Source organism: Podarcis gaigeae, assembly GCF_964106915.1.
Source record: "Podarcis gaigeae genome assembly, chromosome: 11".
NCBI lineage: Eukaryota > Metazoa > Chordata > Lepidosauria > Squamata > Lacertidae > Podarcis > Podarcis gaigeae.
The window spans coordinates 38,400,303-38,414,859 of record NC_139687.1 but is presented as its reverse complement, the minus strand read 5'-3'; the positions used below and the strand labels follow the sequence as shown (position 1 = coordinate 38,414,859).

General features: G+C 39.0%; 1 protein-coding gene across 22 annotated transcripts in view; it reads left to right on the top strand.

The window, feature by feature from the left end:
• The window catches only part of MAST4 (microtubule associated serine/threonine kinase family member 4), a 210,853-nt gene that overhangs the window by 183,891 nt on the left and 12,405 nt on the right, over window positions 1-14,557 (top strand). For 16 of the 22 annotated variants that reach the window (XM_083703393.1, XM_083703386.1, XM_083703375.1 and 13 more), the window contains 8 exons: window positions 3,089-3,190; window positions 6,335-6,457; window positions 6,602-6,714; window positions 9,655-9,782; window positions 10,065-10,297; window positions 12,079-12,279; window positions 12,937-13,166; window positions 13,622-13,744. In XM_083703393.1, the coding sequence (XP_083559519.1) occupies window positions 3,089-3,190; window positions 6,335-6,457; window positions 6,602-6,714; window positions 9,655-9,782; window positions 10,065-10,297; window positions 12,079-12,279; window positions 12,937-13,166; window positions 13,622-13,744 (1,253 nt within the window). The remainder of the gene's footprint in view (window positions 1-3,088; window positions 3,191-6,334; window positions 6,458-6,601; window positions 6,715-9,654; window positions 9,783-10,064; window positions 10,298-12,078; window positions 12,280-12,936; window positions 13,167-13,621; window positions 13,745-14,557) is intronic. The other 6 variants (XM_083703394.1, XM_083703391.1, XM_083703390.1 and 3 more) reach the window with 1 other exon arrangement.

Below are 14,557 nucleotides of genomic sequence, written 5' to 3'. Positions count from 1 at the left end.
GCAGCAACAATTTTCATATTTTGTTTTTCAGAATGCATTTAAATAGCATTTGTAGGCAGGAAAAATAAAATACTGCCATGCTTTCATTGTGTTTATCTTATCATGTGCATTTGTACATTTGGGTGCATGCATATGATATTATGTAATAAAGTAATAAGCTGGAGAAGGACATTCCAATAGCTTCAGATAACTAAAAAGAAATTGGACGATTCAGTATTTTAGCAGAAGTTGCAGAGACTGAAAATGTGCATCTTATTCTAGGTTAAAATTCTTGTTGAAATCAAACTCTAGTTAACAATTGCAGCAGTAGGGGAAATAAATGTATGAGGAGGAAGCGGAGACGAAAAAATGGTCAGTTGTTTTACCATGGTTAAGGGATACTACACTTTCCATACTGTGTATTTTAATACTAAATAAATATTAAATATTTTTTAAAAAAACTTGTAGTAAAGTATAATTAATACCTGAGTACAAGCTTCAATTCAAAGAATTGGCATTGCTTAGGAAGTAATTTTCCCCCTGGTGCATTTCTTCTGTGCTATGAGATTCTTTATATGTTTCTCCCTAGGGGAAAGGAAGACTATATCTGTCAGATTCTCTTGAGTTCAGAGAATGTGTCTTTGCCATAGCTTCTTATTTAACACCCCTCCCTCCCTTTTCCACTGCTTTTCATACCCCATTCTGTGCCTGCGCATTGGAGTGATTTACCTCATTACAAAACATAAATGCAAAAAAAGTTAGTTAAAAGCTATGGTTTATTCCACCACGAAATCGCCTTTTGCATGATAGATTTCTTCAGCATGTGTTTAGATCTATGGGCAACCATATTTGACAGGATTCAGATATCAGGTCTTCCAAATGTGGCCTTCCTCAGAAGGCTTGGGTTTGTGTTTAAATCTCCTTCAACCAAGTTGAAAAATTTGTCTTTTGCTTTTCACTCTGAGTAAAAGCTTTTCTGTGTAAATCCACCTAGGTAAAATTCAGCATGTGGCCCATCATAGTTGTGATGTTTAATCTGGCCCTTCTGGAGAATACCGCAATTAAGTTGTGACCTTTGCCATAGGACCTGGTCTTGCATCTTGAATATAGTTTGCAAGTTGCATGACTATTTCCCCTGGGTGTCAGGCTGTTACATAGGTAAACATCACCACCTACTGTCCAAGGCAGGAAATGTTCAGAGCCAAGGAGTATGTAGATATTTCCTGTCCTCATCCAAGGTGAATGAAGTTCTGCATCAGCTGCAGCCTCTGGATCAACCCCACTGCAGTAATCCAGCCATGAGGTTGCCAATGCATGGACCACTGTGGTCAAACTATTCTGATACAGGAATGTCCACAGTTGTCTTAACAACCAAAGTTAGCATACGGCACTCCTAGTCGCTGTGGACACCCGTCTAGTGACAGAGCTAGATCTAGAAGCACCCCTAAAATCCACTTCTGGTCCCTTCAAAGAAAGCACAACTCCATCCAGGGCAGGCAACTTACCAACTTCCTGGTCCCACCCACCCTCCATTTTGCAAAGATTCAGACTCAGTTTATTAGTTCTCATCCAGTCCACCACTGCATCCAAACACTGGTTCAGGGTCTTCTCATCCATTCCTGATTCAGATGTTACTGAGAAACAGAGTTGGGTATCAACAGCATACTGATGACACCTTGCTCCAAAATGCCTAATGGCAACTCCCAGTGGCTTAATGTAGATGTTAAATAGCACAGGAGACCCTGTGGTGCCCTATTGGGATTGAGAAGTATGCTGTGTTCTGAAACCATCTCTTGAAGATGACACCAGAACCACTGCAGAACAGTGGCCCCAATACCCATCACCTGTAGATGATCCTACAAAACATGGTTGGATGGGACATTGGAAAACTCACTTGGAACACCATCAATCCTGGCATCTAGCTTGCTGTGAAGGTAACCAACTTTGTCCTCAAAGCAATGCACAGAGGGACCCTCAGGTGTCTCAGGCTCTGTCTACCAATATAGGTATCGGTAGGCTATGGGCCACTCTGAAGTGCTCTGCTAACCTACTTATCAAGGATGTGATGGAAGCAGCAAAGTGAGCCTCCTTTGCTGCATTCACTTCCACATAGTAGGCAGGATTATGTGCTCTAGCACTTGTTCGGTCATCTTTGCAATAAGACTTCTGCCACCTGCACATTAGCCATCACCTAAACTGTTTCATTAATTACAGCTTCCCAGTATACCAGGGTGCCAAACATGCTCCACGGGGGTCAGGCATGATTATATCTACAGCCTTCTGAGTCTCACAATTCCATTGGCCTCAACAGGATTGCCAGTTCTATCCACCAGAAAACCCCCCCAGAGCATTCAGGAATCCATTGAAATCCATAAGTCTCCAGGGGTGAACCATAATAGTGGGTCTTCCATCTCTACAGAGGGAAGTTGGTACCATTAGCCCAACCTCACCAGGAAGTGGCCTGAGCATGACTAGGAGGTCACAGAAACCCTTCCTATTTCCAGATTATTATTATTAATAATAATAATAGTAATAATAATAATAATAATTTATTATTTATACCCCGCCCATCTGGCTGGGCCTCCCCAGCCACTCTGGGCGGCTTCCATAAAAACCAAAAATACAGTAAAATATCATCAGCTTTGTCACCAGGGGCAGAAAAACAAGTTGTCCTGTGCTATGGGTCAGGGTTGGTGACCACTTGAGAGAGCCCCATGGTTGTCATGGAGGCCATGAGGGCCAGAGCCAGACCAACAAGAGCAGCCTCCGCATGGACGTTTAAACCCCCCGGGACAATATTCCTAGTGTTCTCCAATGTGACACCAGAGGCTGCTTGCATTAGCTCTGTTAGGGAGACTACTGGGCAACAGCATCGCCAGTCTCTCTCTCTCTCTGGTTTGACACCAAGTGTCAAACCAAAGGCCAGCCCCCGAATGAAGATGTCTCCTGGTAAGCATGGCCGAAGATCAGTGAACCACAGCAACACCTCCACCTTGATCCCTGAGGCTGCGCTTATGCTGCACCAAGTTATGCTGAATAGATGTCAAAAGTCAATGTTGAATGATAGACTGTTAAAAAAAGATTGACAATTTGTATCTTTCTCTGCTAGATGAGATCAACTGGCCAGAAAAAGATGAAGCACCTCCTCCGGATGCCCAGGAACTGATTACTTTGCTTCTGAGACAAAACCCCTTGGAGAGATTGGGAACAGGTTAGAAAGCATGGTTTTTACACTCATGTTTACCAAGATGATAGAAATAGTATCTTCTTGGCTTGTTTTGGGCCATTTTATCTTGCTCTTTTTGACTAAGAAATACCTTACAGTGAATGCATTATGAACATTTATTACAAGGGCAACATCTAGTTTTGTTTCACCGGTAATATTTTAAGGAAGCAGTCATTTGACCAGACTCCACAGTGTACTGTTCCTGTTGTGCTTTTCCAACATATTTTGATGAATACTGAGACTGCTTTTCACACACTAAACATATTTTCTTAAGGAAAATGCCAGTGCCAGCACTTCTGCAACCTGAGTTCATAATGCCTGCAAAGGGCCAAATGTGGGTTTGTATAGACAATGCTGTTTCCCAATCACATCACAGTCTATTAATAGATTCCCAGTTCTGAAAGTGTATATTTGTTTTTTAAAAATTATTATTAATTGTTATTGAAAGTTCAAAAAATACATAACCATACGTGCACCAAACATGGTGAGGCGCAAACAGAAAAGAAACTGAACTCATGCAGAAGGGAAAACAAAGTGGGGAGGAAATCCAAAACTGTATGTTTGTGGTGAAAGCAACTACTCCTATTAAATATCCTGGAGTGGTGTTTGTGATGATGGAATGGACACATATCCACCCTGTGGGTATTTCACTAAAGTTTCTGCTTCAGGCATCGGAAGACATGCTACTGGGTCTGAAATAAACGATCTGCGGAAACAACTGAAGTGCCAATCAGCAATGGGATTCTGGAAGTCCTATCCTGAACCCTTTTCTGTCCCTGAAAATGTATCTGATCTATGTGCTTTATGTCTTGTTTGGCTACTCACTCAGTCCACCTCACTCATACATACAGAAGAAGCCATACATAACCTCATGCCTGAACGCTGTAGTGATATACAAACCAAAAGGCACAGGTGGGACCATTTCTCCACAAGGGGGGACCATAGCTACTGCTCTCCTGGCTGTATAATGCATCTTGGCACCCATAGCACATTGACTGAGCTGTACCAAACTTTAAGGAATCCCATACATCTCCCACTATACAGAGGCAGTGTCTAGTAATAGCACTTCAGCAGAGAGCCCCGACTCTTCTATAGCATATCAAAGTTTACATCATGGTTAATCAATATAGAATGCCATTTTCATGTGCCACAGTTAACGCTGTCAAAACAATTATCTCAGTAGATGCTAGTGTGAGTGACTGAACTTTTCTTTTGACTAATACAAAGAAAAGGCTTGAGTTTGAGTCACATAATGCTTTCTTATCCTCTTCATTCAGTGCAATTCTTTTGCAGGAGTAAAAAACAGGAGAAATTGAAAGAGATAAAAGGAAAGGGGTGATGAATACAGCTATGTCTTTTGTACTGTGGACTGGCTGTAATTTGTGCTCCAGTTTTCCATAGAGAGATTGATAATGTGCTGGTAATAGCAGTGCTGGTTGCCTTGGTTTGTGATAAAGTTGTGCGTATAAAGAGAGACTGAAAAGTGTTTCTTTGAATGACAGTATTATTCATTTAGAGAATGTGCATTTGAGTTGGAGGTGAAAAATTGACAGTCACAATTTTTGGTGAGTCTAGATTGTTTGACATTTGGAATGCTGTGCAAAAGTGACTTTTAAAAATTCGGAAATAATACTGTTTTGGAAAGTCATGCATTTGGCATTTGCCTAAAACCAATTGTCAAATTTTGGTAAACTTCTGACTTTCACTGTTATTCTAGATCAGAGGTTCTCAAACTCTGGTCCATGGCCCACTAGTAGTCCATGAGATTCCTTCTGGTGGTCTGCAGCGTATCTCTGGATTTGGTTCTTTTTATTGTTATTATTTATGGGTCCCTCCCTTCCCCCCAAATACAAGCATACATTGGTTTCCAGAGTACTTGTAAATTACATTTTTTACAAGTGCAACAATAACAAGAACCCATTAACCCTCCCCTTCCCTCCCCCCCTAAACATTTCAGGTAGCCAATCTGGACCAGGTTCACAATATAAAAATAGAGGATGAAAAACACAAAAGGCATAATAAAAACAAGAATAAAAAACCAATACCCCCCCCCAAGGTCTTCTTAGAAAGTCAATCTATAACTGTTATGTAGTGTCTGGATTTGTGATTGAAGAAAAGAGACGGCACCTTCACCATATAAAATATTTGTATAACTTTTAATTGTATTTTTATTGCTTCTTTTAAAATAAAAAGAAATGAAAGAAGCAATAAAGTACAATTTAAAAACATACAGCATCTAGCACAGCACATTACAATTGATAAAACAGGCCGAAAAAAAGAATCATTGTGTTAATCATTAATTACCCACCAGCAATTTTCATGTCTGTAAGTAAAAAAAGTTTGCATACTACTGTTCTAGATACTATGCAAAATATTGTACCCGTTGAGTGCAGAAACACCAAAGTATTGGCTAACCAGTTCAATCCATTATATATAATTCAGCTCCCTTTCCCCTCTCCAGAGCATCTTGGCCCAAATTGTCCCCTCAGTGTACAACTACCAATAAATAAATAAATTGTTTTTAAGGAAAAAGATAGCCTTTTTAACAGGGAATTTTATTTTTAAATAAAGTTTAAAATATAGACAACAAAATGAACATCAAATAAAAATGCAAGATCACCAATGTTTATTTCCCAGTGTGTTGTTAATATTATTTCATATGACATAGTGGGTGTTTTTAATTTTTTTGATATCACATACATTGTGTTGCTTCTAACTTGCCTGAGCTCAGGTTATCCCTTGAAGAAGAACATGAAAATGTAGTTCACAAAAGTAATTAAACAGTTGGTAATATTCATAGACTATTTTTTCAACATTAAAACAAATGTTAATGTCCTTTCATTGGCTCAAGTTTCTAATGTATTCTTACTGGTTTGTTTAATGCTTTACTTCTGTGTCAAAGTAAATACTGGTTCTGGTGTACATTTTACCTACTTAAGATGGACTGGGAAGCAGTCTCAAGTTTTTGTAGTTTGTTTTTTAAAGACAGGTTAATCCAAGATAATCATTTAGAAACAACGACAACATGGCAACCGTTTTAGAAATAAATGGCATTATTATTTTAAAATAAATATGACTGAATAATTTATTTGTAGAATTAATACAGACAGGCTTCTCTTGCTCCCCCAGGTGGTGCTTATGAGGTGAAACAGCACCCATTCTTCCAAAACTTAGATTGGAATACTTTGCTGAGACAGAAGGCAGAATTCATTCCTCAGCTGGAATCTGAAGATGACACAAGCTACTTTGACAGTATGTTTAATTTTCTACAGAAGCGATAATTTTAATGCTATGTTTTACTGCCCTAGAAGTTGAATGTATTAACAAAAATAAAACTGCCCTTCAGTTAGTTTTCAAACTACAGTAAATTCTGACAGATTGTCCTGTACTTTATAGCTCGTTCTGAGAAATACCACCACATGGAAACAGAAGAAGAGGATGATACAAACGATGAAGATTTTAATTTGGAGATTAGGCAGTTTTCTTCATGTTCACATCGATTTTCAAAAGTAAGCATTTTCATGTACCATAAGATATGTACCATATTTGTGGTGAGTGTAATGCATGAGAAAACAGAAGAAAAGTGTAGTGGTGAATTATTGAGAGGCATTTTTGGCACGTCCATTGAAGGGTTTTAAAAAAATGATCTTCCTGTAAATACTACTACTGTTAATTTATTATGGTTTACTTTACTAGGGCTGTTTGAGAAAATATCCAAATTATTGGATATTAAGTAAATATATTAGCATTATGCATTTCGGTTCCTTTGAACAAATACAAAAATGGTCACACTCCATAGCAAACCCTAAGCTAGAGGTTCACTTTCTTCCATTGTACCCAGGCAGATCATTTGTCAAAAAACAATAAGCGCCCCCCCCCCCCGCACCTGTAACTTGCTTCTTTGTGAGTTCATCATGTTTCCATATGATGAGTATGTGAGATCAAGAGGAAAGTAACTAAAAGCATTGCTCCTGGATTTTTAAAGTGAGAAAGTAACGAAGAAGAGACCCCATACGAAAATAGCAAAAGCTAATATTTAGGTCTTAGTTCAGTTTTAACTTATCCAAAATAAGCTTCTGCCGTTTTGAGCATAAGTATTGCAGTATCGAATATATAAAAATGAATATTCTGGGTGGTTTAACTTAGTTATTCCTTAGTATAGCACTAAGGGCTAAGGTGAAACTGTGACGCTCCCTCGTTATTTTTGCTATTGGATGTTGCATGCTGTTCTATTTATAGTATTAGAATGTGTTTTTCTCTATGTTACTATATTCGCTATTGTTTTGTCATGTTGTTATGTAAATGTGGGTATGTTATTGTTTTGCTGTGTTATAATGAAATTGTTTTGTAGTGTGTGTTTGAAATGTATCCCTGTTTCTTGGTTGCAAGCCTCTTTAAGCATATTTCTCTGCATAGAAAAATGGTATACAAATAAAGTGAATGAATGAGTACGTAAGCATACAGTGAGGGGGATAAGTATTTGATCCCCAGCTAAATTTGCCCATTGAGTTTGTGAGTTGAGTTGATGCCAAAGAGCTCGATTTTGGTCTCATCTGACCACAACACTTTCACCCAGTTCTCCTCTGGGTCATTCAGATGTGCATTGGCAAACTGCAGATGGGCCTGTACATGTGCTGTCTTGAGCAAGGGGACTTTGCGGGCTCTGCAAGATCTCAGTCCTTCACAACGTAGTGTGTTACCAACTGTTTTCATGGTGACTATGGTCCCAGCTGCCCTGAGATCATTGACAACTTCCCACCATGTAGTTCTGGGTTGCTTCATCACCATTCTCCTGATCATTGCAACTCCACGAGATGAGATCTTGCATAGAGCCCCAGACCGAGGGAGGTTGACAGTTATTTTGTGTTTCTTCCATCTGCAAGTTATTGCACCAACTGTTGTCACCTTTTCACCAAGCTGCTTGTAGCCCAGTCCAGCCTTGTGCAGGTCTACAATCTTGTCCCTGACATCCTTGGACAGCTCTTTGGTCTTGGTCATGGTGGCTACTTTGGAATCTGTTGGATTAATTGCTTCTGTTGACAGGTGGTTTTTGTACAGGTACTGTAACGAGCTGGGATTACAGGTAAGACCATTCCCTTACAGCAGGTGCTTCTAATCTCAGCTCGTTACATACCAGGTAGCCTGACATCTGGCTGGTTGAGAGGGGATCAAATACTGATTTCACTTATTATAATGCACATCAATCTCTGACTTTTGTCTTCTGGGTTTCTGGGGGTTTTCCTGTTGTTATTCTGTCTCTCACAACTACAATAAACCTACCATTAAAATTATGGACTGGCCATTTCTTTGTCAGAGGGCAAAAGGGCAAATTTAGCAGGGGATCAAATACTTTCCCCCCTCATTGTAATTTTGTCCACCCCGAGTACACTGTTGTTGTTGTTTTTCAGGGAAGGGCAGGAGCAGTTTTAACATCTTAAAATATGTATGCTTTTTATAGTTTGTCTGCTATTGCAGTACCTTCTCTAAACCCCTGTGATGTGATGGGCTATATGTGTAAATAAATAAACTCGGTGGGTGACTGTATACCATTTCCAAATGCTTTTTGCAGAATATGATTAAATGCAAGGGATTTTAAAGTTTCTGTTCCTCTTGTGCATAGTTATATGCTTCCCTATCTGTAGAAATCCATAATCCCCATTCATCTGTAGAGGCAATTTAAGAATGGGCAAGCGGGAAAAGCAAGAGAAGGTCTTGCTTTCCGTCTAGTGATGTTAAACCTTTGTCATGATTTGGCAGCAGGAATCCAATTCTCAAACAGCAAGAAGCATTTAAATCTTCTCTTTGTGGATGGCTTCTGTGCATTTGTAAGATAGGATACTACAAGAATAGTATGATACTGATATCTTAAAAGCTCAACTTTTTTCATTGCAAACAATCTCAATATGCAGGTTGTCAGATAAACAACTGGCTTTTTTATGGCCACCCCCCCCCCCCGCCAAATCTCTAAATCATTTAGTCAAGTAATTTATTCTCATCTTCACAGTCAATTTCAGCTCACTCTCCCTACCACTTTGCATTCCTGAGTGATGGCCATTATATGACTTGCTGATATTTTTGTTTTTGTTTTTTCAGTGACTTTATGGTTAAGAGGTATTTGAGATATGCACTGATCCTATGATATAAAAATCCTGAAGCATCTATAGGTTTAGCATGCATGACCATAGTGCATAAAGTCAAAGGTGAAGAAGAAATGAGATGAATTCATGACAGAAAAGATGCCATTAGCTACCCTGTTGCTTAGCAAAGATACCAAGGAGAGTAGAATTGAAAATCCTTTTAAGAACTTCATCTACTGAAGTCCTTTAAAACTCCAGGGTACTGCCTATAAGTATTTAGAGCATGCAGAGCTCTGCATGATATGTATTTTTCTGAAGTTCTTTTAGATACAAACAACTGTTAGCTATCATTTCTTTTGCCCCCATGTACAGGTTTTTAGCAGTATAGATCGAGGAACTCGAAATCAAACTGCAGAGAAGGAAGATACAACGGAGAGAACAAAGAATGTAGTACTAACATCTGCAGAATCTTTAAGCTGGAGCTCAGAATATTCTGAAATGTAAGTATTTATTTCATATTTGTCCCCTGCCAATAGAGTATGTAGAATTATCATAAAGTAACTTCACAATAATCCTATGAAGCAGATTAGGCCAAACTATAATGACATGCCAGAGATCAGACATAACATGAGATGTGTACAGTAGGACATTGGTTCTCTCTTAACACCATTGTGTTTGATTAATTTTTCTGTTAATGCAACACTGCAAAATTTTGTGTTTTTCTGGTTTTGATTTGTGTTCACCTATTTAATTATATTGTGTAAATATCATTTTAAATGTAGGCAGCAACTATCTACATCTTTGTCTTCTGGTACTGAAAGTTCTAGGCAACGTCACAGTTCAGGGTTACTTCCAAAATTGTCAGTATCAGCTGAAGGAGATGAAGAAGAATCACCGCGTTCTGCTGGATCCTGCAAAGATCAAGAAAAGGTTGCATTTGTTAGTGAGGAAATTGTTTTAGATGAAGTGGAGGTAACAACTCCAGCAAGCACAATCAGTAGCTCCACGCTATCAGGTAAGTCTCAAGTATGGAAGTATTTTCTACAGCATGTGTGTTTTGTTCATCTGTTTTGTATAAAGTTAGACATTTCATCTGACCTTTTCCTTCTTAAATTCCAAGATCAAAATTGCTGTATGTCTTCAGTTTTAGGGCCAAACTACATGCGACACAAAATGCATAATCTAAATGGGTAATGGGACATTGGGGATTTCTCTTTTAATGAACAACATACATGGATGGCAGTGACTTTCATGGGCACTGTATCATTAATTAATTGCTTTACTCATAGAAATGACTTGGTGTCTTACAGACATAATTGAAATACTAAGACTACCGGTAATTACAATAAACACAATAAAATATTAGAAGACAAACAAATAAAATAAAGGTCTAGACTCCTGCCCCATCAAAAGAGGCCACAGATACTTAAAAACTTTTCAAATTAAGTGTCAATAGCACAGGTAAAAATGAAAGTTTTTGCATCACACCTACAACTAGACAAAGATGGTGTCAGGGAAGTTTCCTTTGGGAGAGCATTCCTCAAGTAGGGAACCACCACTGAAGAGGCCCATTTTCATGTTGCCACCCTCGGGATCTTCAGTGGAGGGGGCACTCAGAAAAGAGCTTCAGATGACAATCGCCGAGACTGGACCAGTTTATGTCAGGAGTAGCAGTTCTTCAAGTACAGTGATACCTCAGGTTACAGACGCTTCAGGTTCAGACTCCGCTAACCGAGAAATAGTACCTCAGGTTGAGAACTTTGCTTCAGGATGAGAACAGAAATTGTGCGGTGGCAGCAGTGGGAGGCCCCATTAGCTAAAGTGGTACCTCAGGTTAAGAACAGTTTCTGGTTAAGAGTGGACCTCCAGAACGAATTAAGTTCTTAACCAGAGGTACCACTGTATTGGGTTCCTGAGCCACATAAGGCTTTATAGCTCAAATCTAGCATTTGAATTAAGCCTGGAAATTAATTGGAAGCCAGTGCAGTTGGGCTAAGGTTGGTGTTATGTGCTCAGAACATCTTACTCCAGGAAGCAACCTGGGCGCTGAATTCTGCACCAGCTGCAGTTTCTGAACCATCTTCACAGGCATCCCCATCTATAGCACACTGCAGTAATGTGATTTCAGAAACTTCAGCCTATAGAACAAATCTTGGCTCCAGTTTGTTGGCAAGAAAGATAGACCTTAAGCATGCTAAGCCAAACCTTGGGTTAGGTGCCACATTGAGCCAAAACCTCTTGAAAGGAGCACATTGGATGTGATCTCCTCTTCAGGAGCTAGCATGTTTATGTCAAGGCATGATTTGGTAAGTATGATGTGCAAACATGGCCATTGTCAGTGCAGGCTATCTCATTTGCCTAGTGATCATTGATTCATCAGCTACCGTTGTAACCGATGACCGCGTAAATCACCTAACCTAGGAATAGACACATAAAAGAGTAGGATACATTTTGTTCATTGTTAAATTATTACTTTTTTAGTTGTATAAGTCTTGCATAAACACTTACATGACAGTATAAATTGTGCAGGACATCTTAGCTGTTCACTCCTTCCAGTCTAAAGTTGTAGATTTCCACAAATATGGGGAGTCTAGTGCATGGAAGGGGAAGGAGACCATTGTGTTGGCTCTCTCCTGATCCCTAGACATGGCTAACAATTAAGTCAATAGTGGGCATAACATTTTAGTGTATTTACATGCTTCTAGAAATGAGATTGTTTTACAGTGTTGTATGATTCTGCCCCAACCTCTTGGTTTGTTTGTTTCTTCAGTGTGTTTGTTCTTTTCTTTTGTGCAGTTGGAAGTTTTTCAGAGCACTTAGATCAGATAAATGGAAGAAGTGAGTGTGTGGACAGCACTGATAATTCCTCAAAGCCTTCCAATGAGCAAGCATCTCATATGGCTCGTCAGCGATTAGAAACGACAGAGAAAAAGAAAATCTCTGGAAAAGTCACAAAGTCCCTCTCGGCCAGTGCTCTATCCCTTATGATTCCAGGAGGTAGAGATCATGATTATAACTATTAAATTGATGCTTGTATATACCGCTTTCCTCTTTATGCAGTGTGATATTAGTGCAACTTTGCTAGGTATTTAATTTGAAGTAATATTTTTAAAATAATTATTTTTTGTTTTGTTTTTGTAAATAGGAGAACAATAATTTGTATATGTAGGGATCTCCATGGAAAAAGAACAGGAAATTTTAATGTAAACGCACCTTTAGATTATTCATTCAGTTTTTAAAAAAATCCTACCCAACAAAAGATACATACAGTGGTACCTTGGTTTAAGAACAGCTTAGTTTATGAACAGCTTGGATTAAGAACGCTGCAAACCCAGAAGTAGGTGTTTTGGTTTGTGAACTTTGCCTTGGAATAAGAACATGTTTCACTTCCTGTTGAGTGTGTTCCATTTGTAAATTGAGTCCCTCACTGCTATGGGAAAGCACACCTTGGTTTAAGAACGCTTTGTTTAAGAACAGACTTCCGGAACAGATTAATTTCGTAAACCAAGGTACCACTGTATTGTAAATGTTTTGGAAATTTACGGGGGAGAGAATTATTTTTTTAAGCATCTGCTTAGTTTTCTAGTCTACATATGTAGGATGTATGAACATAAATTCAGAATGTACTCTTATATAGAGGACCATTTGTTCCAGATATATTTGGTGTGTCCCCTTTGGGAAGTCCAATGTCCCCCCATTCCGTGTCTTCAGATCCTTCGTCTTCTAGAGATTCTTCGCCTAGCCGTGATTCTTCAGCTGCTTCTGCAAGTCCTCATCAGCCTGTCATAATTCACACCTCAGGCAAGAAGTATGGATTTACTATCCGCGCAATCAGAGTGTATGTGGGTGATAGTGATATCTACACAGTACAGCATATTGTCTGGGTAAGGCTTATGTTTGTTGCTTGAAGTCTACATCCGATGAAAATGGCCCAACATGCTGGCATTCTAACAAGCTATCTGGGTGACCTTGTAGGGGGCAGTATGTTCATTATATGCCATTCTAGACCTAGACCAATTTTACAATTTTCTGTGCATCTGTTAAGTGTTCACTTAACTCAGATATCATATGTCCAGATCCAAAAAAGTTAAGTTGCATCACAGTCTGCTGCTTGCAGCTGAGCCACTTGATTTGCTTAGCCCAACATCCATTGGCTTCTCTAATCCATTTTCAAGTTCCATTTTCCATCTTACCTGGACACCAAAACAAAATTCTAAAATAATTTTATTATTTATACTCTGCCCTTTACACACTCAGTTTACATTATCCTTAACTTAGACATAGATCATATAATTCCAATAAGATTTCTGGTTCAGAAATACCTCTCTTTGCTTTCTAGAATGTTGAAGAAGGAAGTTCAGCTTATCACGCTGGATTGAAAGCTGGTGACCTCATCACACATATCAATGGAGAACCAGTGCATGGCCTTGTTCATACTGAAGTCATAGAACTGTTATTAAAGGTACAGTATTTATTTATTCATATTTTTTAAAGTTTTGTACAAGAAACCTGGCGCTTACCATTCATTCAGTAGATGCCTTGCCTTCTGGAGGCTGAATCTTAGTAGCTATTAGCAACTCGTGCTTATCCAGCCTTAAAGCTGTTTTATCCTGGGCTCACCAAGTTGACTACAGTGAGAGCAATAAGATGCAGCCACAGGTTCGGTGCAGACCAGATCCCCATTGGAATATTTCGAACACAACCTTGTCATATCATATATCCCAGCGCTGCCCATTTGGCACTACAAATCACAAATCTAAATTTAAGGTAACCTAGCATTTTAAGCAATTTATAAACATATTTCTGAGTTAGCTGGCTGTAATTTTAAATGGAGCATAAAGGCAGCAAAGAATTCCGCTGCAATATTTGGTATGTCTTTCATATTCATCTCTTATTTGAAGCTAGAGGAGCTCTCAGAACCTATAAATAACTCAGTTATCACAACCCTCCTTTGGTGGTGGTTTTGAACCACATATATTTGGCTAGTCAAGTGGAAAATTGCTAAGAGCCTGCGGATTAATAGAACCACTTAAACATAATAAAGCTGAAGCCTGAATGCTCCCCACACAGAGACGGGACATGCAGTGTAGGTGAAGATGCATTCCCAAGTCAATGAATAGAAAAATAGCACAAGTGTAATGATATAAAATGAAGCACTTCTTGCAATTATCAATCCTCTGAACTGTGTAATCCTATTTCATCCTCATTCAGTCTTTCTGATAACGGCTAACAAATGTCACTGCTGTATTAAGCGGGTGTTCAGCAGCTGGCCCTT